Source organism: Mauremys mutica, chromosome 20, assembly GCF_020497125.1.
Source record: "Mauremys mutica isolate MM-2020 ecotype Southern chromosome 20, ASM2049712v1, whole genome shotgun sequence".
NCBI classification, from domain to species: Eukaryota; Metazoa; Chordata; order Testudines; family Geoemydidae; genus Mauremys; species Mauremys mutica.
Genome location: NC_059091.1, coordinates 14,586,738 through 14,598,113, shown reverse-complemented (window position 1 = coordinate 14,598,113; position 11,376 = coordinate 14,586,738). Strand labels below are relative to the sequence as shown.

Below are 11,376 nucleotides of genomic sequence, written 5' to 3'. Positions count from 1 at the left end.
TTACCCACTGGAACAGGAGCTGCAGTACGGGCGAGGAAATGTTCTTCTGGGAGAACATCAGCCAATATGATCCTAAAAGGAAAACACAGACACACAGAGAGATACAGACAAACACACACACACACTCTCTCTCTCTCTCTGAGAGAGAGAGACACACACAGATACAAACATACATATACATAGAGGCACACGCACAGACACACACACACACAGACACATGCACAGACACACAGAGTCTGTGTGCAGGGGACGGGTCAGCACCCAGCACTCCCGGCTCAACTGGCTTCACTGCTCTGTTTAAAATCCGCTTCCCCTTTTTGTAGGGTCCCTGCTCTGCTCTGTGTCACTGTGTAGCTCCTGGCACAGTAATAGGTGCCGGTGTCTGCGGCTGTCAGCGAGCTCAGCCGCAGATAATATTTGGTTTTGGAGGAATCCACGGAGATGGTGATTCGGCCTTGGAGAGACGGGTTGTAGCTTGTGCTCCCGGTCCAGTATCCCATCCACTCCAGCCCCTGGCCCGGGGCCTGGCGTATCCAGTTCCAGTAGTAGCTGCTGGTGACGGTGACAGTGCAGGTGAGTGTGAGGGTCTCTCCAGGCTTCAGCACCCCCGGGCCGGACTCCTGGAGCCGGAGCTGGGACAGGACACCTGGGGAAAGCCGGGATCGGTCAGATTCAAACCCACCTTCCCCCCTAGTCAGCGCCGCCTCCCGCAGCCTCCCGCCGACACTCACCCGGGGCCAGAGTCAGGAGGAGCAGGGGGAGGAGCAGAGAGTCCATTGTGCGCTAGGCGGGGACAACACAGAGCTCGCAAGGGGCAGCTCAGGGCCTGGGGACTGCGGGTCTGGGCGCCCCGGGGCCGCTACTTCAACACTGAGCCCGGAGCGGGGATTTGCATAACGTGGGAGCGCCCCAGGAACGTGTGGGGGGGGAGAGATGATAAAAAGGATGTGGGGGCGGGGGCTGCCTCTCTGTGCCGACACTGGACAGAGTGTGTTACACACACACACACGCGCTTTGCTGATTGCTGCAGAGGAGGAAAATACAAAACTCCTAGTGAATTGAACTCTCACACCTCACCGCTGTATCTCCCATCAGTTCATTCAGGGTCAATTCATTCACTCGTGTAGCCAAAGGACGCTCTGAAGAAGTCGAATTTCGGGGCCAGGAACTTCAGTTCTTACTCGGTACCTTTCCCTGTTTCAAAGCCCCAAACACTTCCCCCGGTGCTTCCCAAACTCAACAGTTATTGATTATTGACGCCCGTTGATTGGCTATTGATAGGATGCACAGGCTAGCGGGGCAGGCAGTTTGCTGGCTCTATTACCGTATTAAGGGGAGCTTGCGGTCCAGATCCCCTAGACATCTTCGCAAATCTCACCCTCATGTTTCCAAGGACAAGGAGCTCAGTTTCTGGAGGTTATGGACAGTTCTCTTCTCTTCCGGAACAACACGTTGGCAGAAGGGTTTCTGCGACTTTAAATAGTCTCAGAGATCTTCTATTCCAGGGCTGGGGATGGGTCACTTTCGAGGGGAGGTGGGGTATATGCCTGGGATCTCTCAGTGAAATAACTGCGAATTGGCACCACGATCTCTGCTCCAGCCCCTGCACTGACACACCAGCTTTGAAGCTGATCTGACTATATGGGGACGTTAACCCGGATTCATTATTCGGCTTCAAGCCAAATCCCTGTTGCAACCTTCCCTGTGGCACCGCTAGCAGTGGCCGCTTTAATGTATTATTTCTTTGATGTGTCCAGTCCTCTCCAACCCCCACTGGAAATCCTGTCCATGTTACAGTGTCCGCGTCCGTTTCTTTCTCTGCCACAGACTCCCTGAGGGTCCCTGAGCAAGTCACTTAGCCTGGCTGGTCCTCACTTCCCCCTCTGTGAAATGGGAATAGCAGCACCCCCCACCCCGCCACACAGGGGTGTGGTGAGGGGAAATACATTGATAAGAGTGTGAGGCTCAGATACTGCGGTGATGGGAGTCATAAAATTACCTACGATAGAAAAATACATGATCACAGTGTGTCCCTGCCTCAGTTCCCAATACGGACTTACCAGCCTCCTAGAAGCGCTGTGAGGCTCAGTGCAGATTGCAAGGCGCTCGGGTAGCATGGTAGTGGCGCCCTTAAGAGAGCTCGGTAGAGCGGGAGAGAGAAAGAAGCAACGGCTGGAAGGTCAATACGTATTCCCAGCTGGAAAGGGAATAGACACTGTCCAGACCAGGGAAGATTTGTGTGTGTGTATCGCTGGGGTGAATGAGCCTTGTTTTGGGGGTGTCCAGTCTCCTGTATCCTTATTAGCTGCGCTGGATGGAAGGACACGGGGTTTGGTGTGAGGATGAATGTGGCTGGTGACAGGGAGACCATGGCAAAGAACTTTAAACATTGTATAGGGTTACTAACCCCCCCCCCCCCGTGCTTTGATTGTGGGAGGTCAAACTCTTTCCTACAGGGACACAAGATCATGGTGTGTGTGTTGCACACAGTCACCCCGTTTACTTTGAGCGGAAAGATGGGATGAGAAAGTCAGCAGGGAGAATTTGCACGGCCTGAATTAAGACGTCAACATTTAAATCAGTTCAGCACCTGTGTGCAGACATGTTTTCACGGAGCGATCACTTTTCACTGGTTTCTATTTCTGTCTTCATGAATTTTCACCACGTGCAAGTGAACGCAGAGGCTGTCCCTTTACTGCCATCTAGCGGACAGGTGGGTCTCCTGCTTTTCTATATTAATCAGCGTCAGCGTCACAGAGGCGTGAAACTCTATGTAGGCTCCGCTCCCCCTTTTTGTCCGGTCCCTGCTCTGCTCTGTGTCTCTGGCGCAGTAATACACGGCGGTGTCTGCAGCTGTCAGCGCGCGGAGCTGCAGGAAGAACTGGTTCTTGGAGGAGTCAGTGGAGATGGTGATTCGGCTCTGGAAGGACGAGGCGTAGTTCGTGTTCCAGGTGGAACCGCTGTAATATCCCCGTCCCAGCCATTCCAGCCCTGTCCCAGGGGGCTGCCGGACCCAGTGCCAGCCGTAACCACTGGTGATGGGTGTAACCCGAGACAGCGCAGCTCAGCCTGAGGGTCTCCCCGGGCTTCACCGCTCCTGGGCCGGACTGGACCAGCTGCACCTGGGAGAGGACACCTGGGGAAAAGAACAGAGCTGACTCTCGCCTGGAACCGGTGCATTCCCCACCTCGGTGTTTCTCGGGGTCCCATGAAATACTCACCTGATGGGGCGGCGAGTAGGAAAAGGGAGCAGAGCAGTGACAGTGTCATGGTGATTGTTAATGGAGACACTCCCCAGCGGGCAGGACCGGGCAGTTCTGTGTCTGGGGAGAGACTGAGGCTCCTAGAACCAGGGGGGACGGTGTCTGTATTTAACCAGGAACCCCCGGGGCAGGGATTTGCATGCGGGTTCCCCAGGGTGGGTATAAGAGATGACAGGGGATGAGCGCTCAGTACATGGCGATGTCCCCTGGGGACAGTGTTACCAGATCTGCCCATTACTTTGGGGTCTGCTCATGTATTTGGGTTACTCTTTGGGGGGCAGGGGGTTCTGTAATTCTATCAATGTACAGCTTGTGTCACGTGTGTTTTCATGTGGATCGCTACTTCTCCCTTATGCCAGCACTTTCAAGCTGCCACCCTTATGTGTCCCATATTCAGCACATCCGTATCCCTACTCTCACATCACAATCCTACTGTTAGTAACCTACTTGATAAGCAAACCCCGCAGTATTTTCTGTGCTGCAGGGATCTCTAGCTTAGGTGAAAGAAGCGTCGCTGCAGAGTAAATGGGGGAAGCTAAAAACACAAAGGAGTAAAGTTCAGCGAGAGTGAGAGAGAAGCATCCAACTTAACCATAAAAGTTATTTATTGAATAAAAGTGATAACTGCACAAGGAGGGTGTCACGGAGTGTGGGGGAGTCAGGCCCTGCACCCCTCTTCCTGGGACTCACAGTGACTCTCAGCCAGCCAGTAAAACAGAAGGTTTATTGGACAATAGGGACACACTCTACAGCAGAGCTTGTAGGCACAACCTGGACCCCTCAATCAAGTCTTGGGGGGGGGAGTTCAGGGAGCTTAGACCCCAGCCTTGAGGTTCCCTGCTTTGCACCAGCCAGCCCCAACTGAAAACTAAAAATCCCTTCACCAGCTCTCTTCCCCCTCCCCTCTATCCCCTCTCCTTTGTTCCGTCTCCCAGGCAGGTGTGAATTCTTCCAACCCCCCTTCTGGCTCAGGCTACACTAAAGTAGATTTACTCTCATCTCCAATATAACCTCCCTGCAACACTCTCAGGTCAAATCCGCCCTGCTCCCTGCACTGTCACAGAGGGCTAAACCCACAGAACATACATTATTAAAGATTAATACCTAAGGTAGAAGGGAAAACACAGAGAAAGAGAGAGACAAAGAGGAGGAAGATCTCACTGCTCCCTGAAGCTTGAAGTGGTCGGCGTTCCCAGGTGATGGTGGTAGCTCAGGGTCCTGAGTGCCGGAGACAGGCAGATCCCCCAGCAGGATCAGTCAGGAGATGGAGTCCCAGTGGAACTGATGCATAGCTTGGATCTAAGCACCAGAACAATGACTTGAATATAGGTTGGGGTTTTTGTAGAGAAAGAACAATGGAGATGTCTTAATCTTGTCACCCTTGTCAGGCGGGGTCTAGCTGTGTCTCCCAATGCCCTTCACTGCTCTCTGCAGGCCTTTCTCTGGTCCGTCTTGGTTCAAGCAGAGATGGAGGGGGGAGTCCCTCAAGAGTCAGACAGGCCAGAGACTGTGCCCTGGTTCCCCACTAGCACAGAGCTGACTGGTATCAACAGGTGTACCCTTTACACCCCAGAGAGATGGTGCGCTCATCTCTGTGCCCATGGAATGGGAGGCGGTGGGTTGGAGAGTCTAGAGGAGAGGATCCTGGGCTGGGACTCAGGAGAATCTGCTGGGACAGGCAGTAACATGCGGGTTGGGGGGAGGGTGTACCAGGGAGACCTCTGTCCCGTGAGTGCCGTGTGGGGGAGGGGAGAGTCACCCCCACCCTTCCTGTCCAAGGTGTGATCCAAAGTCTTCTGAAGTCAATGGGTGTCTCTCCAGTGGAGCAGGGCTAGTGCAAAATGGGCTGGGCGAATAAAATCAGTATGTGTGATGTACGGGCCGGGTCAGTAGAAGTGAGATCGTCCTGGGAATCTGTTGGGGGAGGAGCTGCAGTGGAGGGGAGAGAAATGGTAGGACTGGAGGGGACCTGGAAACGCCTTCGAGTGGAGTCACTTGCACTCCTGGCTGGGCGCAGTGTGATCCAGACCGTCCCTGACCCGTGTTTGTTTCTGGGATCAGAGACTGAGAAATACCTTCAGTGAGCGGGGAGGCGGCTGGGCATGGAGAGACGATGCATCTTCAGGGCTGTGTTGTGATTACAGAGGCGAGAGGCCCTCGGCTAGGAATGAACAGTCCAGCTACTGCGGGTGGGTGTGTCACTGGCCCTGCTGTGTGACCCTGGGAAGTCATTTCCCCAGACGGTGCCTCTCCTTCCCCTTTGTCTGTGCAGACTGTGAGCTCTTCAGGGCAGGGACAGAAAGCAGGTGCCCAGGGCCATGACCCCTTCTCGGCTGGGGAGTGAGGGCACCAATGTCACATTGACAATAACCGCAACTCCTAATGTCCAGTGATCTACATCACAAACGACAATCAGGGGCCGCTCCAGGCCCCAGCATGCCAAGCGCGTGCTTGGGGCAGCATGCCGCGGGGGGGCCGCTCTGCCGGTCACTGGGAGGGCGGCAGGCATGCCTGTGGAGGGGCCTCTGATCCCGCGGCTTCGGTGGAGCATCTGCAGGCACACCTGCAGGAGGTCCACTGGAGCCGCCACAGGACCGGCAACCAGCAGAGCACCCTCCACGGCATGCCACCGTGCTTGGGGCGGCAAAATGGCTAGAGCCGCCCCTGCCTCCAGCTCACGCGGGCGCTGGTTCTCCTCGTGTTTACGCTGGTTCTCCCGCTACTTCAGTTCTTGCCTCCTTAACTGGAGCGCCTCCCTGTCATATTCCAGCCGCATCCGCTCCAGGGACAGGGAGCTCCGCCGGGACGATCCCCTGCTGGCCGCTGATCCCTCGGTATTCGCTGGGCTTTCCCCAACCCCTCCCCTAGGTATAGGTGGGCAGGGTCTCGGGGTGTCCTCGGCAGCAGTCTGGCCCCTCCCAGCCATGTCAGGCCCCCTGGTCCACACTGTGTCTGCTGGGCGACTTCCCTCTGGGACAGGGCTCGGTTCACCCAAGCGATCCGTCTCCTCCAGCTGGGCAATTAGCTGGTCTTTGGTGGACCTCCCAATGTGCAGCCACCTCTGCTTGCACAGCTCCACCAGGTCTCTCTTAAGGTGCTTAGCATACATCTTCCTGCTGGCCACTCACCGGCCTGTGCTCTCGGCTTCCCACCGGTTCCAGGGAGACCCCTTGTGCACCAGCCCTTCTTCAGGTCACCCCCTCTCTGCCAGGGTCGAGCTGCAGACTCCTCCGCCCCTGGGACTGCTCCTGCAATCCCCCCGGGGAACCCTGTTACTGCAAAGTCCTTCTCACTGGGCACACACTCCCAGGGGTTAATCGCCTCCCGAAACTGTCCCTCTCTGTCTCTTCAGCCCACCTGGTCCCTGTCAGTCCCCCTTCGTTTTGCTGCTCCCCATTCACTTACTGCAGGAAGCACCGTCCACGGGGTGCAGTAGATCCCACCCCTGCCACCAGTTGTCACGGAGTGTGGGGGAGTCTGGCCCTGCACCCCCAGCTTCCTGCGATTCACCGGGACTCTCAGCCAGCCAGTAAAGCAGAAGGTTTATTTAGACGACAGGAACACAGTCCAACACAGGTCTTGCAGGCACAGACAACAGGATCCCCCCTGTTAGGTCCATCTTGGGGCCCCAGGAGCCCCACAGCCCCATTGGGGGATCAGAGCCCTGTCTGTCCTTCCCTTCCTTCCCCAGCCAGCTCCAGTCTCCCCAACCCCCTCCAGCCCCTCCTCTTTGCTCAGCCCCTTTCCAGGGCCAGGAGGTCACCTGACCCCTTTGTCTCCACCACCTTCAGTTGGCACCCCCACCTTGTCCCCCACCTTGTCCCCCGCAGAGGGGGCCTGAGAGAAGGGGAAAAGCCAGGCGGGTTCAGCCCCCCGCCCGGGCGGGGCATAGGGGTTCCCCCCTTTCTGTCTGACGGGTCCCTGTCTCTGTGTCACTGTGTCTCTCCTGGCGCAGTAATAGGTGGCGGTGTCCGCAGCTGTCAGCGAGCGGAGCTGCAGGGAGAACTGGTTCTTGGAGGAATCCGCAGAGAGGGTGACTCGGCCTTGGACAGATGGGGCGTAGCGTACGAGCCACTGCGAGTTGTACCAGTCAATCTCTCCCAGCCAGTCCAGCGCTCCCCGGGGAAGCTGCCGGTACCAATCCCAGTAATCAGCAGTGACGGAGTCACCCGAGACCGCGCAGGTGAGCGTGAGGGGCTCGGAGACCTGCCCCACCCCAGGGCCGGACGCCTCCAGCTGCACCTGGGAAAGGGCACCTGGAAACAGAAATAAATGAATAAACCAATTGACCGCGCGAGCAAAGAGTCTCCCGCACTCGCCCTATATCCATCCCCCGCCCCGTACTCACATGGGGCCAGGGCCAGCAGAGCAGCTGAGAGCCAGGTCATCGTGCCTCGGACCGAAGCAGAATAGCCGGAGATGCGGACACCGGCTTCTCCCTCTGGGGAGAGTCTCTGAAACCCTCCGCAGCGTCTGCTGGATCCTGAGACCCAGAGCCGGGGGAGGGGGGGGATGGTGCAAATACTGAGCAGTGTCTGGTGTCACGGAGCCAGGCGAGCCCTTCACACACTTCCCGGCTCGCTCGCTCGCTCGCTGACATTGACACACACGCAGCCCGCTCGCCCCCGCCTTGTCGCTCAGAGACCAGCTCGCTCTTTAACAGCCACGTGTCGGAACACTCCTGCGCCTGTCACTGTCCCTTTAAGGGCCTAGGGGCGGGAAGAATTAACCCTTAACTGCCACGACACCGCGGATGCAGCTTCGCTCTCCTGCAGGCTGAGGGACAAGGCGGGTGTGACCCAGGAAATGCAGCTGCCTCCCTGTTCATATCCTGTAAATTAACAGGGGATTGTCAATTCTGACAGGCGTCCGGGGGCCCAGCATTAGACAGGGCAACTATTAGGGGAATTACGGGGGTGATTTCCATAAGCTTCCCCAGCCTGAAATAACTGGGTTTAGCACCATTGAGGAATCGTCCCCTAATTCATGTTGTAGGCGCTCCCTTCAAGAGTAGACCACGTCCCTTTACCAATAGAAAAAATGAAAGAATGAGTAAATAAAATTATTTTACTCTCTCCTTCGCCACCAGAGATACGTAAGTTCCAGGTCTGAGTGACCAACACTGCAGGAAGGAAGTGACATCCTTTTAATAGTCACCCTCACAACGTGATTGTACAGTATAACCCCAATTGCTAGAAAAATATTGTTTTTGCTCCTTTTCCATAAGAAGCAAATAATTCTCAGGCCTGAGCTAACCAGGTGCTCGTAGTTCCTGGCTACTTGGAGGGATAATGAGTATTTGGAGCACGGAGTTGGATGGTAATTGCAGACGTACCGAGGGCTGCAGTGTTTCTCTCTGGGAACTCCAAGGTCAGGGACATGTGATGCTTGGGTTGGAACAGGAAACGCAGCTAAGCAGCAGCCTACATCTCCTGTAACCTGATAGGCGAGTTTCAATTTCAACTGACAGGAAGGGAGGGGGAAGGTATTCCAACACCCCCTTTGCAAGAGAACCATGTCCCGAAATGTTGTGTCTCTTTCTTGTTCTGCCATGTTGAGTATGGACCCAGAGACATGTCGCTGAGCGACGAGGACTTGTCTAGAAACCCCGGGCATTCTGGGCTACCACTGAGTGGGCCGGTTTCAGTGCTGAATGACAAGGCCACTTCTCCTGCCTTTGCCATTACAAAGTGTTCTCGTGAGCGAATGGCCAAGAAGCCAGAGCTGTGAACCTTGAGATCTCCTAGCAGGGGAAAAAATTCTAAAGCCTAAATCCCTAATAATGTATCTCCGGCCCAGTGCTGAACCTTCTGTTCCACCCTCAGGGGCCAATGAAGGGGGCAGTGTCGGATATTCCAGCAGCCAATGTAGGTCGCACGCTGATTGGGGGGCACCAAAGCGAACCCGTGCTGCCCTCTAGTGGTAGGTACTAGGATAGAAGACACAGGGTAAGAACTGAGGAGTCGGGATGTGTACTACAGACAGGGAGTGCTGGCCCCTACTGGCAGGGAGCAGCACAGCAGGTGCACAGTGGTCACCCAGATGGAGGCGCGTGCTGAGAGAAGTGCGCAAAGCTGAAAATTCCAACGCTGCTGAAGACTTAGGTGGTGGGTTCAATGTGGTTCTATAAGATAAGAGCTTTGGGGTTTTTCTTCAGTTTTTTATATAGATAGGAAATTACATTAAAATACTCTAATAGAAATTTAAGGTGGCAAAGTCAAGCCCTCAAAAGATAGGAGATGCCAGAGCTAAGGTTGCCCATGGAATCTTAACTCTGCCCCATTGTCGGTAATGACACAAGACTTGACACAGTCAGTGCACAGAAGGGACCCGCTGGGGAATGACCCAGAACGGGCAATGAAGGGCACTGTGGTCTGTCATGGGTTGCGGAAGTTGGAATGTGTCCCCCAGGGATAGGAGGAGAGGCTGCAGCTCTCCTAATGAGTCTCAGCCTTGGCGTCTTTGCAGCGAACACCGGACTCCAAAAATTATAGTTTCCTGCGTGATGAGTACAGCGCTGGGGACTTTTTCTCCTTGGTTCAGTTCTGTGTGTGTCTGACCCTTCCCCTGGCTGTGCCGGCAAAGGGGATGTTTTTGTTCGTGGTTAGATTCCCTTCTACGCACTGCGTGTCTGCCTGACAGTGATACACCGCTGTGTCCTCGGGTCTCAGGCCGGTCATTTGCAGATACAGCAGGTTGTTGGAGATGGTGAATCGCCCTTTCACCAACTCCGCGTATCTCTTGTCGGCTCCGGCCCAATAGCTAATGCCGGACACCCACTGGGGTGCTTTCCCGGGAGCCTGCCGGTACCAGTGCATCCAGTAGTCACCAAAGGTGAACCCGGAGGCTTTACACGAGATGTTGATAGAGTCTCCTGCCATTTTCCCGTCTCCCCCAGACTCCACCAGCTGAACCTGCGGTTGGACCCCTGAGGACATAACAGAGAACGGTCTTAGCCTCGTAAACATAACACAGAGCCCCCCTCCCCGCATCTCTTAGGGCCAGAAATCACCTTGGGGAAGTGCCGCCATGACAGCAACATGCAGCCAGAGGAGCATCTTCCGCTAAGTTCGGCATGAATTCCCCAGCGGGAGTTGTGGGTGTTCACTGCAGACACGTGGGGCTGCAGCTTTTGTCTCCTGCCGGGTCGGTGACACGGTGGGGGTGTGACAGGAAATGTTGTCGCTCCATTTGCATTTGCCCCCTTCTTTAAGGACAGAGAAATCAACGTTTGCGTTTGTGTCGCTGCTCATCGTTACCGGATACATCTGCACCGAGTGTGAGCCAGGGAAGCCGGGGATAATCCCCTGCAGCAGAAACAAATCTCCCGGTTGAGGCTACCATCTTAACAGTGTCTCATGTACACTTCTGTTGTATTCATGCTCCCACAACATCCTTGTGGCTATGACCTCACTTGATTATGTGGAAATGTATCTAGCTGTCATTCATCTCAGGCTGCAGATGGAAAAGAAGAGGAAAGCTTTCCCCTTGGGTCTGTCGGCTCTGCAAATGAGCAAGTGCTGTCACCCACAGTTTAGGAAGCTGTAGATAACCTAGAGTCTTCCTGGTTGCATCAGCAAGGAGCAGAATCCAGCCCAGCAGCTGCCATAGAGGGGTGAAGCGTTAGCAACTACCCATTACCATCTTGTGGTAAGGAGAGAGGGACCAGTGAGAATAGGGCCCAATCCAAGAAGCATGGGGATCCAGGCAGCCATCCTATGGCTGGTGCTCTCATCCTGCAGCCAGCTTTGAAATCCCCAACTGCAGTGGACAGGAGGTGGGAAGTACAGAAGGCAGGGTGGGATCATTTGGCCATGACTGCCTTCTCCAGCAAATCACCTATGCCAACCCCCCCTCCCACCACTTTTTAACACTCTTAGAAATGCACAGATTCAGGCAGGTAAATGAAATAGAGCTGTAGTAGGGCAAGAGGCAATCAAAAGATCATGTGACATTTTTCTACTTTGTTGTGCAGGACTTCAGTTCCTCCAAAGTTTAGATTAGTCACCTTCAGTTTCATAAACTACATTTCAATGAGCGAGGCAAAAAATCCAAGACCTGATGAGGTTAACATGATTTGCACAGAGGCCAAGATCGTGGATTAGGATTAAGG

The 11,376-nt window shown here is 54.9% G+C and overlaps 1 protein-coding gene and 1 pseudogene across 1 annotated transcript; both read right to left on the bottom strand.

The window, feature by feature from the left end:
• Window positions 1–2,692: 2,692 nt before the first annotated feature.
• On the bottom strand, window positions 2,693–3,316 carry LOC123353796 (annotated as a pseudogene).
• Window positions 3,317–3,753: 437 nt separating this feature from the next.
• LOC123353795 lies at window positions 3,754–10,321 on the bottom strand. The gene is made up of 4 exons (XM_044995205.1): window positions 10,276–10,321; window positions 9,989–10,191; window positions 7,068–7,583; window positions 3,754–3,798 (listed from the first exon to the last, which is right to left on the bottom strand). Exons 1-4 carry the CDS (start codon window positions 10,319–10,321, stop codon window positions 3,754–3,756), a joined length of 810 nt encoding a protein of 269 aa, XP_044851140.1.
• Window positions 10,322–11,376: the final 1,055 nt, after the last annotated feature.

Excerpts from the sequence above, each read along its gene's own strand:
- LOC123353795 (XM_044995205.1), bottom strand. The coding sequence starts at position 10,321 with ATGCTCCTCTGGCTGCATGTTGCTGTCATGGCGGCACTTCCCCAAG. Across the intron at positions 7,584-9,988 it reads ACAAGAGATACGCGGAGTTG|GGCGAGTGCGGGAGACTCTT; the intron begins GTGAAAGGGCGA and ends GGATGGATATAG. Across the intron at positions 3,799-7,067 it reads GGGACAAGGTGGGGGACAAG|CTTCCCCCATTTACTCTGCA; the intron begins GTGGGGGTGCCA and ends TTGTGTTTTTAG.